Below are 17,395 nucleotides of genomic sequence, written 5' to 3' on the forward strand. Positions count from 1 at the left end.
GGTTTGGCCAGAGCCACCCAATGTCTCAAAATGCCCCTGAGAAAACCCCCGAGGTAATCCGTCTGAAAGGCAAAGAACCATTCTGGGAAAGCTGCCTTGAAGCTCATCGGTTATTCTGAGTAAGTTAACAGAACTCGAAAAAACTCCTCCAGCAATTTGATGCCAGAGCAGATGTCCACGGCTGACACATATGAGTGCACCTCCCTTGTGAGTGACACAATACTGCTCCCTCGCCCGCATGTGCTTCCATCCCCAGGGGTGAAACTCTGGCAAGGCACCAATGCTTCCAAACACTGTTTTTCACTGTTGCAAAGCAAAAAGAGGGAAACACATACACACACACACACACACACACACACACACACACACACACACATGGAGGGAATGGGAGAAAGGGAGAGATTCTCCCTCCCTCCCTCTCCCTCCTTCTTCCTCTCTCTTCTCCAAAGCAGGAAGAACTTGGGGAAATGATGGCCTGAACTGATCTCTTACAGATAAATCTAGCTAGGAGCAATTTGCAGCTCAAAAGCCACCTTTGCCCCCAACCTGTCTCAAATCAGCGTTGACAACTCTAAAAGGAAAAAAAAAATAGTGCTGTGGAGACAGAAGCTCTCATAATGATGACGGTGGAGGTTGTGTTCTACCAAGAGGCCGCTTATCGAAGACGTTCCCATCTAACCTGTTACAACAGGAGTCAAATGATTCCCCAGATGTTCTGCCTCTCTACTCAGCATCAAAAATGGTGTCTAGGGGCGAGCAACCAAGACCCTCGAGCGGATTCACACCACAACTGTCATCATCTCACAGCCGTGGTAAATTGCTTGGTGACTCTGGGTATGGGCACTTCATCCCAGCCATCTGGAGAGCATCAGGTTCCATCCCCCCCAAAAGGAAAGTCCCAAAATCTTTACCTTCCTCTGGTTCCAGCTCTCCCGGTGAAGACGCCAACACACCCATCTCCTGACATTTTTTGCTGTGGGCTTTTGACTTCATATGTTTAGTCAAATTCCCTGCAAATGAAAACAGAAGAGGCACAAGTGGTCAGTCGTTGTTGGCAAGCGACACGCGGCAACCAGCAATGTTTAAATCAGCAAGCAATGATTTACATTCCAAGGCCAGGAACAAGAAGGCTACCGCTCTTGACATCAAGCAGCTGGCTAATTTGTTGTCTGCTTCTCCCAATTACTACAGGATGGCTTTTCACAACTGCTAGCTCTCATGCAAGGCAGAAAAAGCCATCAGGCACATGCTTTGCCAAAACAGGGGAAGCCCTACTCCAAGCCTTTCCCTGAGACATGCAGAAGAGGCAGGGGGATACTGGATGCTCCTTGCCAGAGCGCATAAAGCAGAGATGGCCACATCATGCCTTGGGGTGCCAGGTGGCTGCAATTATTATTGAGGTGACGACAATGGAATTCCCAAATCAAAATATCCAAAAGCTCACAGGTTTTTTTTTCTTAAAAAAATAAATAAAATAGAACTGTTACCTTTGGTTGCCTTTTTAGTCTGGGAAAAAAAATTACTGACCTAGAACATTAACACAATCGTAAATTCTACTCCGGGAATGAGCAAAGATAGAGATGTTAGAGGAGACCTGGGAGAAGAGTAGAATGAAGAAGAAACCAAAGGTTTCCAAGGACATGACTCAAGTCTCATTTTTAATTTACCCACCTCGGAAGGATGGAAGGCTGAGTCAACCCTGAGCCAGTGAGATTTGAACAGCCGAACTGCAGAACTGCAGTCAGCTGAAGTAGCCTGCAGTGCTGCATTTAACCACTGCGCCACCTCGAAAGAACTATGGTTCTTTCACCTCTTGCTTTATCCTTACAGGTTTTTTTTTTAAATTAAATGCACCCACTTTTACAGTCTGAAGTCTGTTTTTCAAGGTCTCTGCTACCATTCCACTAAAAACCTCCGCCAATTTTTATATTCTCCCAACTTCTGGAAATCACTACTCAGGTCATCTAAATCAACATCTTATTATTATTATTATTACTTTTTAAAGGAGTACTATTGTCTTTGTTCAGTTGCCAAGTCATGTCCGACACTTCACGACTCCATAGTCCGTAGCGTGCCATCCTCCCCGTCCTCCACTGTCTCCTGGAGTTTGCCCAAATTCATGTTTGTTGCATCCATGACTATCTAACACCTCATCCTCTGCTATCCCCTTCTCCTTTTGTTTTCCATCTTTCCCAACTTCAAGGTCTTTTCCAATGAGTCCCATCTTCTCCTTTGGTGGCCCAAGTGTTTGAGTGTCAGCTTCAGTTTCTATCTTTCCAAAGAAAAATCAAAGTTGATTTCTTTTAGGATCGACTGATTTGATCTTACAGGTCAAGGGACTCTCAAGAGTCTTGTCCAGCATGGGAAAAAAAAGTGTCTGCATGCAAGTTTGCTCATTTAACATTAAATCATGATCTCAACACAGAGTTGGAAGGGACCTTGGAGGTCTTCTAGTCCAACCCCCTGCCTAGGCAGGAAACCCTATACTGTTTCAGACAAATGGCTATCCAACATCTTCTTAAAGACTTCCAGTGTTGGGGCATTCACAACTTCTGGAGGCAAGTTGTTCCACTGATTAATTGTTCTAACTGTCAGGAAATTCCTCCTCAGTTCTAAGTCGTTTCTCTCCTTGATTAGTTTCCACCCATTGCTTCTTGTTCTGCCCTCAGGTGCTTTGGATAATAGTTTGATTCCCTCTTCTTTGTGGCAACCCCTGGGATATTGGGACACTGCTATCATGTCTCCCCTAGTCCTTTTTTTCATTAAACTAGACATACCCAGTTCCTGCAACCGTTCTTCAACACAACTGCAAGCAAATATGAAACAGAAAGAGGTTTTATCTAAGATAGAATTACCCAGGATTTCTTGCATTGGAAAGCAAGATAGATTTGCTACCTACACATGGACTGCTTCAAATTAAGCATAGGCTGTGCTTTCAGAATAATGTCTATGTGTCCAATAATAAATCAAAACAGGTAACTGCTCAGCTTCCAGGTGATTGGGAAAATGTGACTTTAGGGGCCCAGAGTGGGGAATGTCGCAGCAGAAGAACATGATGAGGGGCTGAGCTAATGAATCATTTGAAACCTTGATAAGAGCCACATGGCTCTAAACATTAAGGATCATTAAAAAAAAAACACCCAATCCTTCGTCTTTAAACTGCAGTTGTTCCTTAACCCAACCATGGAAGTTAGTTACAAGTCTCAGAGGATGAAAATTCAAAGGGATTGCATGATGTGCTTTTTGGAGATTGCAACAATGAGTGTTTAAAATCCTATAGTCTTAGATGAATATTTTTGCAGTCCAGAATGTAAGGAAGGGAGAAATTCTGAAATGCCCAAGCCGAAAAAACATTTGGGAATGTAATCGTAGCTTTATTAGGAATCCTAAGAACATGTATCCAACAGCAGAAAGAGGAAACAAACTTTATGAGGACTTAAGGAACCAATTTCTCCAATGAAATCACCAGAGGTAAATGTCTATTCTCTCTTAAACAGCAAAACAGAAAAGGTACAATAGCAGGGAAGACAGATAACTGGGCTACGAAAGAAATGTAATTGGATTGGCATTGAAATCAAACAAAATCATGCTTAGTTTTTTGTTTAATCTGATTCCACCCATTTTTTGGTCCTGATTCAATCCACCTTAGGGAAATACAGTTCACATAATCTTATTCAAGGGATTAAGGTAGGCTTTATCTTGAAAAAAATGCTACATATTCTTGAACTATAAAATTACAGAGACAAAAAGACACAATTGTTTTTTCTATGAGCTACTTTACCTAGAGAAAAAAAAATGTTTTTGAGCAGTGGACTTGCAAAAAACTTCTTTGTCCCAATGACTTAATGTAGAAACGATCTAACTTTCTGAATTAGAAAAAACTACTGGATTATCTAGATCCAAAAATAGGATTTCTTCAAATCACAGTGTTTTAACGAGTCCTAGATACAACCTCAAAACTTCTCTTTCTTACCAACAGCAAGTACTATACAGCATAAGTATAATGTATTAGATTCCCAAATTCCTTTTTACGCCTAGTATTCAGGCCTCTTAGTCTTGACATACTTTTCAAACTCTAGACCAGTGGTGGCAAATCTATGGCACGTGTGCCAGGGGTGAAATGCAGCAGGTTCTGACAGGTTCTGGAGAACCGGTAGCGGAAGTTTTGAGTAGTTCGGAGAACCAGCAAATACCATCTCTGGCTTGTCCCAGAGTGGGTTGGGAATGGAGATTTGGCAGTATCCTTCCCCTGCCATGCCCACCAAGCCACGCTGACAGTAGTAAAAAAAATGTATTTCAGCACTGACGCATGCCCAAAGTGGCACACGAAGCCATGTCGCTTGGCACGCGCAGCCTTGCCTGTTTGTCTTCTGGGTTTCTGGCATGCATGCATGTGTGACAGTCAGCTGTCCTCGCTGTGCATGGCAGTGCTGAAAACCGGTGTGCACATGCGTGCCGGCTAGCTGATTTCCTGGTGCACATGTGCACCAGAACCCGGAAGTTTGGCTTTTCCGGAGCATGATCCCTTCGCGCTTGCAGCAGTGCCAAAAATTGGCCTGCGCATATGTGCCGGCCAGTTGATCAGCGAGCATGCATGCACACTAGAACCTGGAAGTTCAGTTTTTCCAGAGCATGGTCCCAACGAGCGTGCACAACATTTCTGTGTGATCTTTTTGATACTCACTGCCGAAAATGTTTGCCATCACTGCTCTAGATAATTGAGGAGTTCTGGAAAATGTAAAAGTTTGCACCTTATTTCATGACCTCAAATTAATATATATTATTACCCTAATATAGAGGTTAGAATTTATCCAGATTAGTCCAGACTGTTCAGCACATGGACATGTGATAGTATTAATCCAAATGATTAATTAGTTTGGACAGTGATTCCAGCTTTTGTTTATGGATCAATATAATGGCATCAGACAAAACTCCTTTTTATATTCCTCTCCCTGTTTTTAATATGCAAGTGGTAATGAATAGAAGTTATTTTTGCTATAGTCACAATTATCTAATCAAGAAGAACCATACAATAGTTGGCATACTACACCATCTAAAGAAGAATGAATTCTTAATAATTATAAAAAAGCAACATGATACATTGAGGTTTATTCACTGTGGAGGTGTGTTTTCAATAAATTGTTAGATTTCAGCCTCCAGAAGAGATACCTTCACGTATATTATGTCTAATTATATCAAAGTGTGAACAATGGAAGAGTTATTAAATAATGGATTATATTATTCCCAATGTGAGCTAAATATTGGCACAAGTTTTCTTGTTAGTGCTTAAATTTGTTTTGTCTAGTCTCCATTTCTTTTCCTTCCTTCCTTCCTTCCTTCCTTTCCTTTCCTTTCCTTTCCTTTCCTTTCCTTTCCTTTCCTTTCCTTTCTTTCTTATAACAAACCTCTTTGTAATATTTGCAGCTAAGTCATAGGGTATTAATGCTATAAATAAAGGATTTTGTTATTCAAGGGGAAAAAAATTAAGGACAAAAATGAGTAGATGAAATCATATCTCACATCTGCTCATACTTGATTAGAAATAGGAAGAAATGTCAGGTTTTCCATCTCTTCCAGTTACTCACTAAATGATAAATCAGTCCAGATTGGGTTTTTCTGTTCTAAAGGGTTTTTTTTAACCCCACCTTTATTACTTTATAAGTAGCTCAAGGTGGTGAACATACTTACTACTCCTTCCTCTTCCTATTTTCCCCACAATAAGTCTGTTAGGTGGGTTGGGCTGAGAGAGAGTGGCCTGAAGCCCCTCAGCCGCCTGAGACAAAACTAGAATTCACTGTCTCCTGGTTTCTAAGCCAGCATCTTCACTAGTACCCCAATCAGTTTAACAACATTTACTACTTTTTGGATAGCCACAGAATTTGGTTATCCAAATTGAGCATAGTGAAATTTATGCCAAGATCATTAAATGCAAATGATCAAACAAAATAACATTGTGATCGATCCTTTTGTACTGATAAATAATTCAATTCCCAGTAAGGGTATGGCTAGCTGATGAGAGCTAAATAGCTTGAAATAGATCTATACTAGTCTACCTTTATTTATTTATCAGCACAATTACAACACAAATGTAACAAGCAACATAAAAAAAATGGCTTTCTGCCTGGATGGCTCCCAGAGTGAGCTGATAGACAGAAAAGGGAAGCAGTATGCTCCCTCCCGTATTTGGGCATACCAGGTGTTGACACAATACGTGTGTGTGTGTGTGTGTGTGTGTGTGTGTGTGTGTGTATCTGCATAACAGTCACTTTTAGGATCAAGCTCAAATTAAATTATAATAATACATTCTCTTTGCAACAAGCTATCAAAGCAGAAAGAAAAGGGAAAGGAAAAAAAAACAGGGAAACGGCCCGTTCACTGTATGTGAATAACACAATCCAAACCAAATTAAGGACTTTCAATTCTCATTTGCTTCAGTTGGGGAATGAAGTATGTTTTTGCTCAGTGCCGTAATTGGATTCTAAGTGGCTTAGAAGTGCTCAAATAACACGATGGCAGGGAACAACCTTTTACTGGATCTTAAAACACACACGGATCGTAGAGCTAATCTTTCCCCACCTTTTAAGGTGAATATTTGAAATTGCTTAAATTCACTTCAAAGGCTACATCCCACTTTGCCATTATAACAAGTGCACTGAAAAATACCTGAGTTTTGTTTGTGCAATAGAACTTGGTTTCCTTCTAGAAAGCAAGCACACACACAAGCAAGAAAACTTTGGGGAGGAGGGTACAATTCAGAGAGGAGAAAACTTTTCTCAACAAGCTGACCCCTCCAGAACACTACGGATACTAGGAACATTTTTGCTAGTTCAAGCTTCAGGATAAAATCCCAGAAAAATTGGCAAAGATCTTTTTTCCAAGTTTATTACTGCCTCCAAAGTTATATTATAATAAGGTTTACGAATCGACAAAGTTGGAACAGAATAGAAACAAATACTCTATGCCTGCTTTGATAAACTTGTTACATAGTCATTCTTTTATATGTAGAAATGAGGACCTATATTTTCATCATAGAAGCATTATGATGTTCCTTGAACTGAGACGCAACCCAGAAAAGATTCAGGGGACAGGTGAGTTGCAAATCTCCATCTGATCTAGAGAAGTCAGAGCTTTCTTCTATGCCCTCCTTATCTGAAAATTCAGTCCTCCCTTCTACCTTAAATTCTGATTACTACAGTATAACCGTAGGGGCTTCTACTATTTTTCAGCTACACAAGCAGCACGAAACTACAGTAATTGCCTTGAATTGTTTTAAAGATTGCTGCCATCATCCCCCAGGAAGTAAATAAATGACTAGGTTCTGTCTGCATTTTTTAGACACTATATTCTCTGCTAGGACAACAGTTTTTTCCTTATGAAGTTGTCCAAGGTCCTGAAAATGCTGTAATTATTTTTACTGTATATTTTACTTGCCTACTTGTACTCTGTGGTGTTTAGACTTCTGGTCAAGCCGCAATAGATATTCAGAGACTTATATGAATAGCTTCCAAGAAAAGCTTGCAAAATTTTAAGAGCTGATTTTTTTTTCTGTCTCAGATTAAAACCCGAGAAAGGGGGGGGAGGGAATGGCTGACTTTCTGCATAACCTTCTATCTCCGCACGTAGGACATACAAGCATGTTGACGTACGATGTACAAGAAGAAAAAGAATAAGGATGGAATCAGAAAACATATTTTATTCCTCCTGGATGCTAGCTATATTGTTGCCAGGAGTTGTGGAAGGTATTCAAAAGGAATGGATGCTGGAAATTGAGAGGACTGAGAGCAAGACATTTGAGATCGTAGGTAGGTAGTGTTGTGGCCGGCCAGACAGTGAGGAGGTTGGGGAGGAACGTGGACCAGTCCTAGAGTCTGGGGAAAGCTCTGATGAGGGCTCTGTGTCAGAAGCAGAGAGGGGGCCAGAGCCGTATGCCGGTTATCAGCTGCCTTCAGAGTCAGACATCAGTGAGGCAGACGAACAGCAGGAGCCTGTTCTCAGTGCGCATGGGCAGAGTTGCCAGACAAATTGAACAGCTAAGGAACAAGGGTTGACTTGGAAGTAAGGCCACAGGTGGACGGTAAATGGCCCCTCCCATAGGGAATAAAAGAGGAGGTGAAAGGGGAGGAGTGTTTGCAGAAGACAATTAGTTCATTCCTGCATTCTTGCCAAGTTCTGCGGCATCTGAAAGATATTAGCTTGGCCACTTTCCAAGCCTGATAAAAAGTAATTGTGAACTATCCTGAAAGACTTTCTGGGAGAGGAATTCACTGTAAATTAAATAAAAGGGGTTTATCAGGACGAGGACTCAGCTTCGTGCTGCTGGGGAAGCCTCGGTCAGAACAGGTAGGTAGGTGGGTAGGTAGGTAAAGAGGATGGAGGGAGAAGCAAATTCAAAACATCTAATTACTTTGGAAAATAAGTTCAATTCTTTCCGATTTTCTTCAGGAAAAAAAATCCTCTAAACTAAAGAGGCACATTCCCCCACACCTATGTTTCCTTGAACTGAACAACAATCTCTATCTATCTATCATCTATCTATCTATCTATCTATCTATCTATCTATCTATCTATCTATCTATCTATCTATCTATCTATCATCTATCTATCTATCTCTATCTATCATCTATCTATCTATCTATCTATCTATCTATCTATCTATCTATCTATCATCTATCTATCTATCTATCTCTATCTATCATCTATCTATCTATCTATCTATCTATCTATTTATCTCTCTCTCTCTCTCTCTCTATCTATCTATCTCTATCTATCATCTATCTATCTATTTATCTCTCTATCTCTCTATCTATCATCTATCTATCTATCTATCTATCTATTTATCTATCTATATCTCTATCTATCTATCATCTATCTATCTATCTCTATCTATCATCTATCTATCTATCTATCTATCTATCTATCTATCTATCTATCATCTATCATCTATCTATCATCTATCTATCTATCTCTATCTATCTATCTCTATCTATCTATCTATCTATCTATCTATCATCTATCTATCTATCTATCTATCTACCTCTATCTATCTATCTATCTATCTATCTATCTATCTATCTATCTATCTATCTATCTATCTATCTATCTATCTATCTATCTATCTATCTATGAATTCAGATGATGAACTGCAGACCAGAACTTACATTGTTGCACAATCATTGCAATCCCACTTTTCAATTACATCAAGATATCAAATAAGAGTTCCCAATATTTTTTCCATACCCATTCACGTGATCCTTCTGGGCAAGCATTGTATGCCAACTGAAGAGGCAGTTATCGGTTTTGCAACCTGCCACTTTTCAAACAAATGCACGATATGTGAATTCAAACACAGAGCTAATACTTTGCTGAAGACCCAACTGGGACTTTTGGTTCTAGAAATCAGAAATGAGAATAACCCAAGAGAGGCATTTGGAAGCCTTGAATTTACGCTTCAAATGTCAGCTGATTTCTCTTAAGCAAAATATGCAATATTCTCATAGCAGTTTCTGATATCATAGGTAGAGGTTTCTATACTTGATCAAGGTTAAAGATAAAGGTAAAAGTTCCCCTCGCACGTTATGTGCTGGTCGTTCCCGACTCTAGGGGGCGGTGCTCATCTCCGTTTCAAAGCCAAAGAGCCAGCGCTGTCCGAAGAACTTTCCGTGGTCATGTAGCCGGCATGACTAAATGCCAAAGGCACACAGAATGCTGTTACCTTCCCACCAAAGGTGGTTCCTATTTTTTCACTTGCATTGTTACCTGCTTTTGAACTGCTAGGTTGGCAGAAGCTGGGACAAGTAACAGGAGCTCACTCCGTTATGCAGCACTAGGGTTTCAAACTGCCAAACTGCCGACCGTTCTGATTGACAAGCTCAGCATTTTCACCACTGAGCCACCTAATGATCAAGGTTAGTACAGGCTAATTGGCTACAGAGGTCTTTGGCAAAGCCCAGACCTACTTCCTACTTCCCATGCAACACTGATGGTTTTTGTGAATATCACCACTACGACTTGCAGAAAAATCCATACCAGTTCAAGTTAAGGTGCCACTTCTCCAAATCTGACCACATGTTACCTTCTGCAAATTTCTCAACAACATAATGGCTGGTAGCTAAGTTCCCTTATGCCTGTAATTGATTCATGCAGCAAAGGGGGAAGCTCATGAGCTATTTCCACTGAAAAGAAGGGGATACTTTGCTCTTAAGAGTATTGCACAGGTATACTTCCAATTTAACCATACTACTATGTTCTAAAAAAAATTGTACATTTTACTTTAAGCCATCCCTCTTCCCATCCCGTTCAGCAGTTTTAAAAAGCTGCAGCTTGCTCAGATTTCATGTTTTCTTGGTTTATAAACCTTCTGTCTGCAATTCAGTCATGCTTTCAGAATTATCTTTATTGCAAAAATTGAAACTCTCTCTTACAGTATCTATCAATAAACCAAAAATGGGGAGCCACAATAAAGCTAACAGATCCATAAGCTTAAAGAGATGCAGGGCAGTGAATAAGCATTTTTAAGAACTGACAAGATTTGGATTGGAAGTACGATCCTTTGGGAGAAGACAGGTGAGTTCTTGACGTATGACCACAACTAGCCCAAAATTTACGCTGCTAAGTGGGACAGTTGTTAAGTGAGTTTTGCCCTATTTACAACCCTTCTCTGGCCACAGTTGTTAAGTGAATCACTGCAATTGTTAGTAACATGGCTGTTAAGTGAATCTGCTTCCCCGTTGACTTCGCTTGTCAGACAGTCGCAAAAGGGACATGACCCCATATGACCCCACAGCAAAGGTCATAAGTATGAACCAGTTGCCAAGCATCTGAATTTACATCAGGTGATCATGGGGATGCCACAATGGTCATACGTGTGAAAAATATCCATAAGTCACTTTTTTTCAGTGCTGTTGTAACTTTGAATAATCACTAAATGAAAGATTGTAAGTCAAGGACTCCCTGTATGTTTCTTTGATGTAAAATTGCCAATAAGAGCAAGTCAAGGAGAAAAATGGATAGTGTAAATGGCAAAAATGTTTAGTAACCAGTCTACAAAATGCTGGAAATGCAATCAGTCCCCAGGCACATACTGCCACATGTGGTGGACGTGCAGCAAAGCAAGAAAATATTGGGAGAAATTACATAATTGGCCGGAAGAGATTACTAAACAGAATATAGATTTGAAGCTGGAATTATATCTGTGGGGACTAATACCAGAGGGCTACAATAAAGGGACCACATATTTAGTCTTACATATACTGACAGCAGCAAGGATTATATTTGCCAACTACTGGAAAAATGAAAACACTCGGCCAGACGAGGAAGCAATTCAGAAAATTTTAGAATGTGCTGAAATGGATAGGTTAACTTTTAAAATTAGGGATAAAGAAGACTCAGAATATTACCCAACATGGTAGAGTTTTTATGAGTGGCTAGAGACAATGGATAGGAATTAGAGGAAAAAAAGACGATGAATTAAAATAGAGATGGTTTTCAACTATAAGCATGATCATCCATGGTTCCTATTTATATGTCCCAAGGTCATGGGGGGGGGTCACCTTTTGTGATCTTCCCACAATAGCAATTGCACTTGTACTTATATGCCGCTTCATACTGCCTTTACAGCCTTCTCTAAGTAGTTTGCAGAGTCAGCCTATTGCCCCCCCCAAAAAAAAACTCTGGGCCCTGATTTTAATGACCTCAGAAGGATGGAAGGCTGAGTCAGCGTTGAGCCGGTGGGACTTGAACTGCTGAACTGCTGGCAATCAGCAGTCGGCAGAAATAGCTACACTCTAACCACTGTGCCACCACAGCTCTTGCAAAGTCGATCGGGAAGAAGCCAGATTATTAGCAAAAACTGGTATATCCACTTATCGACTGCAGTGATTCCTGTTAGGAATATAATCTATCGGTTGGGTTGGCAATATATAAATCATGTAACACTGTTGTACCTGTTTCTTTAAATCATACTGTAAAATGTGATTGGTTGCTGTTTTTCCTCAATCAGCCATAAGAGGGAGCCAGAATGACTGTTAGCTCTCTGTTTGTTTTTAGATGCTGGGCTGATCTGATCTGAGTGTTTTGGAAGCTGGCTGTTAGAAAGTGCCGTGAGCTACTGTAAGTTTTGCAACTGCTAGCAAACTTTGAGTACTGACCTGATTATATGATTATGGACTATGTTATTTGGATTATCCCTTAACTGAAAGACGTTGATGACTGACTGTCTTATCCGTGTATGACTTGGACTGTTTGATGGACTCTGATACCTCTATTTCCACGAAAGTAAAAGCCTATTTAAACTGCAGTGTCTCTGTATGATGGTTTGTGTGTTCTCCAACACAACTCTCATAACGCTTCTATGAACATACTTGCTCTCCCAACGGGGAACTTAACTAACAATTCCCTTAACAACGGTGGCAAGAAAAGTCGTTAAAAGGGGACAAAACTCACCTAACAAATGTCTCAACAACCCAACAGACATTTTGAGCCCAGCTGTGGTCAAACGCTAAAGGCACACTCCAGTCAAAGGTCTCCCTGTGACCTGGTTACCCAGCAGACAACAGCTTTGCTTTTGGTGTCATGCTTCAGCCAACTTCAGCCAGTTTGAGGTTCTATGTCTTCTCCAAACGAGCTTTAAGCCCCCGATTGCTGCTGCTGCTGCTGCTGCCCCAAAGGAATGTCAACCAGCAAGGCAATGCACTAGGAAGATGAGCTCAGAGCTGACTGATGCTTACCTTTGGTTTTAAAAGCAAAGTTACAGTACTTGCAAACATAGGGCCTGGCGTCTGTGTGCGTGCGAATGTGTTTCTTCAGCATGCTGGGTTTCTTGCAGCGAATTCCACACTCCTCACATACATACTTCCCTCGTCCACGGCCTCGCACATACACATACTCTTCGTTTGATTTGTACCTATGAGCAACAGGGTGTCATGGTAACAGAAGTAAAAGATGCCCACCTTAATATAGCCAGTCTCCTTGAAAAGAAAATGTATACATATAAGCATAGAACCAACACACAATCCCATTGCATTATTATTCATGGCTGCAGGTTAAAAAGGCACCGAGGGAGCATCGGAGGACCATGGGTGCGCGGGCCGAGTCCTCCAAAACCCAGAGAGGTAGGTATTTCATTTAGAACCACAGCACTTCTACATCTTTTAATGGAGAATATCAATCTTGGTGAACAGTTCCTTCCTTTTTCCAATTCAAGGAAGCAGATGTTAGGCAAGGAAGGCAGAAGGTCCCCACCCATCCCGTGCAGTTCATGTTTGGAAGATTACATGAGCACGAAGAGGACCGTGAGTAGTATCCTGACTCCTTAGAGGAACCTAATGGTTAAACACATTTCATGAACAAGGGACTTCACTCTCCAGGCAGTTTACAGAGATGAGGGGTCCTTGGTGCTCTCTGAGCTTGCTTGTTTTCTTGCAGATGTTTCGTTACCCAAACTAGGTGACCTCATCACCACTAGCCCTGATGATGTTACCTAGTTTGGGTAATGAAATGTCTGAAAGAAAACAAGCAAGCTCAGAGAGCACCAAGTGTTAGGAATATAATTCTAACGGTTGGGTTGGCAATATATAAACCATATAACAATGCTATACCTGTTTCTTTAAATCATACTGTAAAATGTGATTGGTTGTTGTTTTCCCCATTGGCCATAAGAGGGAGCCAGAATGACTGTTAGCTCTCTTTTAGATGCTGGGCTGATCTGATCTGAGTGTTTTGGAAGCAGGCTGTTAGAAAGTGCCATGAGCTATTGTAAGTTTTGCAACTGCTAGCAAACTTTGAGTACTGAACTGATTACATGATACTGGACTATGTTATTTGGATTATCCCTTAACTGAAAGACATTGATGACTGACTGTCTTATCCGTGTATGACTTGGACTGTTTGATGGACTCTGATACCTCTATTTCCACGAAAATAAAAGCCTATTTAAACTGCAGTGTCTCTGTATGCTGGTTTGTGTGTCCTCCAAAACAACTCTCACAATGCTTCTCTGAACGCACTCGCTCTCCTAACGGGGAGCTTACCTAACACCAAAGACCGCCTCATGTCAACCCTGAGCTACAAATATTCCCCTTTAGTGTGCAGAGAGTATTACACAAGGAAAGCATTTCCATGCCCATCATTCTACATTCATATCTTTAGCCTTGTTTTATTAACAAGCACCTTCTTCCCAAACAAACAAACAAAGCCCTGAAATTTCTAATCATCTTCAGCCATGTGTCTTATTAATGCCTTTTACTGAAATCTAAACTTTATAGAAAAAGTTTGGGAACTGAAATCTGTGGCCAGAAATTCATGTGGAACATGTCAGAGAAAGATACCCCCACTTTTAAAGCACTGTTAGCTTTTGGCTTATCCTAGTAACAGGAGCTTCCTTTTCTCACTATAGCAGGGGTCGGCAACCCGTGGCTCTGGAGCCGCATGTGGCTCTTTCATCCCTCTGCTGCGGCTCCCTGTCGCCGGTCGGCTCCACAATTGATATAACTTTCGGTTAAGACAGGTAGAGGAAAAAGGACACCGCACTAGGAGGAGACTCTATGGTAGGGGAACCGGACTTCCGGTCAGCTCCAGAATTGAATTGGGGGGCTTCCAGTTAGGACCTTTGTGGCTCTTTGAGTGTTTAAGGTTGCCGACCCCTGCACTAGCGTAACAAACAATTCATCATTCATATAGCTGGAAAGAAAAAAAAACCTGTGGTGATATTCATAATTTGCATCTATTATTGGGGGAGAAGAGTAGACAAGCAATTGGTTCCTCTTGTTTTTCCTACATTCAAAGCATAGAAATATGTTTCTCCACCTAAGAGACATTCAGATGGCCAATGTATGTTATTTGGAGGGAAGAGAAGGGGATTGTCTTGAATTTGCAAGGAATGTAGCTTGGGAATCTAGATCTAAAACATTAAAAGGGAACCCCCCACCCATCAAAAAATAACTTGGAAAGGATCTAAAAGAGGAAAGCGAGAAAGCTGAACTGAACCCAAACAATTCTATTGGCTAGTAACATCAAGCATGCTCTACAAAAAAGAAAGTAAGAGAAATATCAGTTTTCATTTAATTGTAGTTCATTTGCAACAAAGATATTAAATGAGCAGGCACTGCAGAGGATACATCAATAGGGTGGGAAAAGGTTAGTAAAAGTCAGTTAACACTAACACATTTCAAGGAAGTTCAAGAAATGATGTGCCTAAATACAGAACATCTAACTAAATAATTCATTGAACAAGAACCTTGGCACAATAGACTAGTTGATAATCTGGCGTTGCCCGGGTATTTTTTTAATCTTAATCTAAAATTAGACCGGGAAAGTCCTGATTTCAGCGTCAATGAAATTAGTTCCAAATGTTTTCCCTCTGACCCCAGGGACGTCAAGTAAAGTGATACCACCTTAATTTCTAATGTTGGATTTCCCCCCACTTGCATTTTTACATGCTTTCAAACTGCTGGGTTGGCAGAAGCTGGGACAAGTAACGAGAGCTCACTCCGTTACATGGCACTAGGGATTCGAACCGCCGAACTGCTGACCTTTCCGATTGACAAGCTCAGTGTCTTAACCACTGAGCCACCGGATCCCTCACAGAAAGCCATAGAGCAAGCAAATACTGCACAAATGAAATTGGTCATTTTGGCAAAGCAAAGGTTTTGCTTTTTTTCTACTTATCTTCTTAGTTTCTTCTCCTTCCACCTTTTTTTTTCTTTACATCATTTTACTGCTTTCCATTTTTCTTCTTCTTCTGTACATAGTTTGAATAATTTAGACTTACAAGAAACTGCACAATTCTGGAGCCCACCGGAAATCTGGTTCCTCCACCATAGAGTCTCCTCCTAGCAAAGCATCCTTTTTCCTCTGCCAACCAGAAGTCTGGTTCCCCCACCATAGAGTCTCCTCCTAGTACGGCGTCCTTTTTCCTCTGCCAACCAGAAATCCAGTTCCCCCACCATAGAGTCTCCTCCTAGCACGATGTCCTTTTTTCTTTTACTGACCAGCAACAGGGAGCCACAGCAGAGGGTTGAAAGAGCCACATGCGGCTCCAGAGCCGCACGTTGCCAACCCCTGTACTAGTTCAAAAAAAAAGGGAAGAAAGGAAATGGACTGCTGGGCTAACTCTGATGAAAAAGGCATACTACTCTTTTCTGTCAGGTTCAGGTTAAAAATTAAAAAAAAAAGTCGCAATAGCCACAATATTGACAATAGTGGATTCCTGCAAAGAAACTCACTCATTCAAGCCACAGGCCTGAGAAAGGAGGCTTACGAATATTGTACTTTGCTTTCCCTTATTTAAAACAAAATGGGCCCATAGAAACCCCCAAACCCAACTTTTCACCCGGTTTTCCTTAGATCCAGCCATGCTCAAGCTATCATTCTCCGAGGCATTTCCAAAGAAGTCATACACATGAAGACTGGGAAGCCTAGGGTCAGGGAATTTTGCCAAACTGTCTGTTCCCAGATGCTGCATTACACCCACATGCAAGATTGGAGCCACAAACAGCTGGGAAACTTGACAAAACAGGAAAGGAATCCCTTGCAGACCTTAAATACACACCAAAAAGAGAGGGTTGCTGAATTGAGCATTGAGAAAGGAATGATTCCCAAGTTAATTATGGGGGTTGGGAGTGGGAGGGGGGGGAGAATAACATCTTTGGGGGGGTCTGGCCAGCTCTCTATCCAAATCTTATTGGGGCTATGAAATTGTCTTTTGGAAGTTTGCCTACTGAGTGATGGAAAACGGAAGCCAAGAGCAAAGCGATGAAAAGAAATGATTTCTCGTAAAGAAGCAACAGATTTCAAAGAACTTGGCCCAAGAGAACTTGCCTATTGGAGATATATCTCCTCCTCCATCTTCATCATCCTCATCCTCTCCATCCTCATCATCCCCCCTCCTCCATCTTCATCATCCTCATTATCCTCATTTCCTCCTCCATCATCATCATAATCATCATCTCCTCCTCTTCCATCTTCATCATCCTCATCTCCTCCTTCTACATCATCTCCTCCTCCTCCATTTTCATCATCCTCATTATCATCATCTCCTCCTCCATCCTCCTCCTCCTCCTCCATCATCATCCTCTCCTCTCCATCCTCATCATCCCCCCTCCTCCATCTTCATCATCCTCATTATCCTCATCTCCTCCTCCATAATCATCATCACCATCTCCTCCTCCTCCATCTTCATCATGCTCATTATCATCATCTCCCCTGTCTTTGTCATCCTCATCATCTCCTCCTCCTCCTCCTCCTCCATCATCATAATCATCATCTCCTCCTGCTTATGGCATTTCATGGATCGAGTGATAACCTCTGATTTGCCCAGAGCTTTCTGAATAGCTCAATGAAGGTTCTCAGTCATCCAGGTAGAGTTGTCTGAAAACCAAGTCATGGTAACTGGACTTAT

The 17,395-nt window shown here is 41.2% G+C and overlaps 1 protein-coding gene across 2 annotated transcripts in view; it reads right to left on the reverse strand.

The window, feature by feature from the left end:
- The window catches only part of HIVEP3 (HIVEP zinc finger 3), a 55,216-nt gene that overhangs the window by 15,442 nt on the left and 22,379 nt on the right, over positions 1-17,395 (reverse strand). For both annotated transcript variants that reach the window (XM_087728091.1, XM_087728090.1), the window contains exons 3-4: positions 12,726-12,901; positions 912-1,010 (exon numbers count right to left, since the gene is read on the reverse strand). In XM_087728091.1, coding sequence (XP_087584217.1) covers positions 912-1,010; positions 12,726-12,901 — 275 coding nt within the window. The remainder of the gene's footprint in view (positions 1-911; positions 1,011-12,725; positions 12,902-17,395) is intronic.

Source organism: Thamnophis sirtalis, unplaced genomic scaffold (genome assembly GCF_051295495.1).
Source record: "Thamnophis sirtalis isolate CommonGarterSnake01/CBP01778 unplaced genomic scaffold, rThaSir2_p1.2 scaffold_13, whole genome shotgun sequence".
Lineage (NCBI taxonomy): Eukaryota > Metazoa > Chordata > Lepidosauria > Squamata > Natricidae > Thamnophis > Thamnophis sirtalis.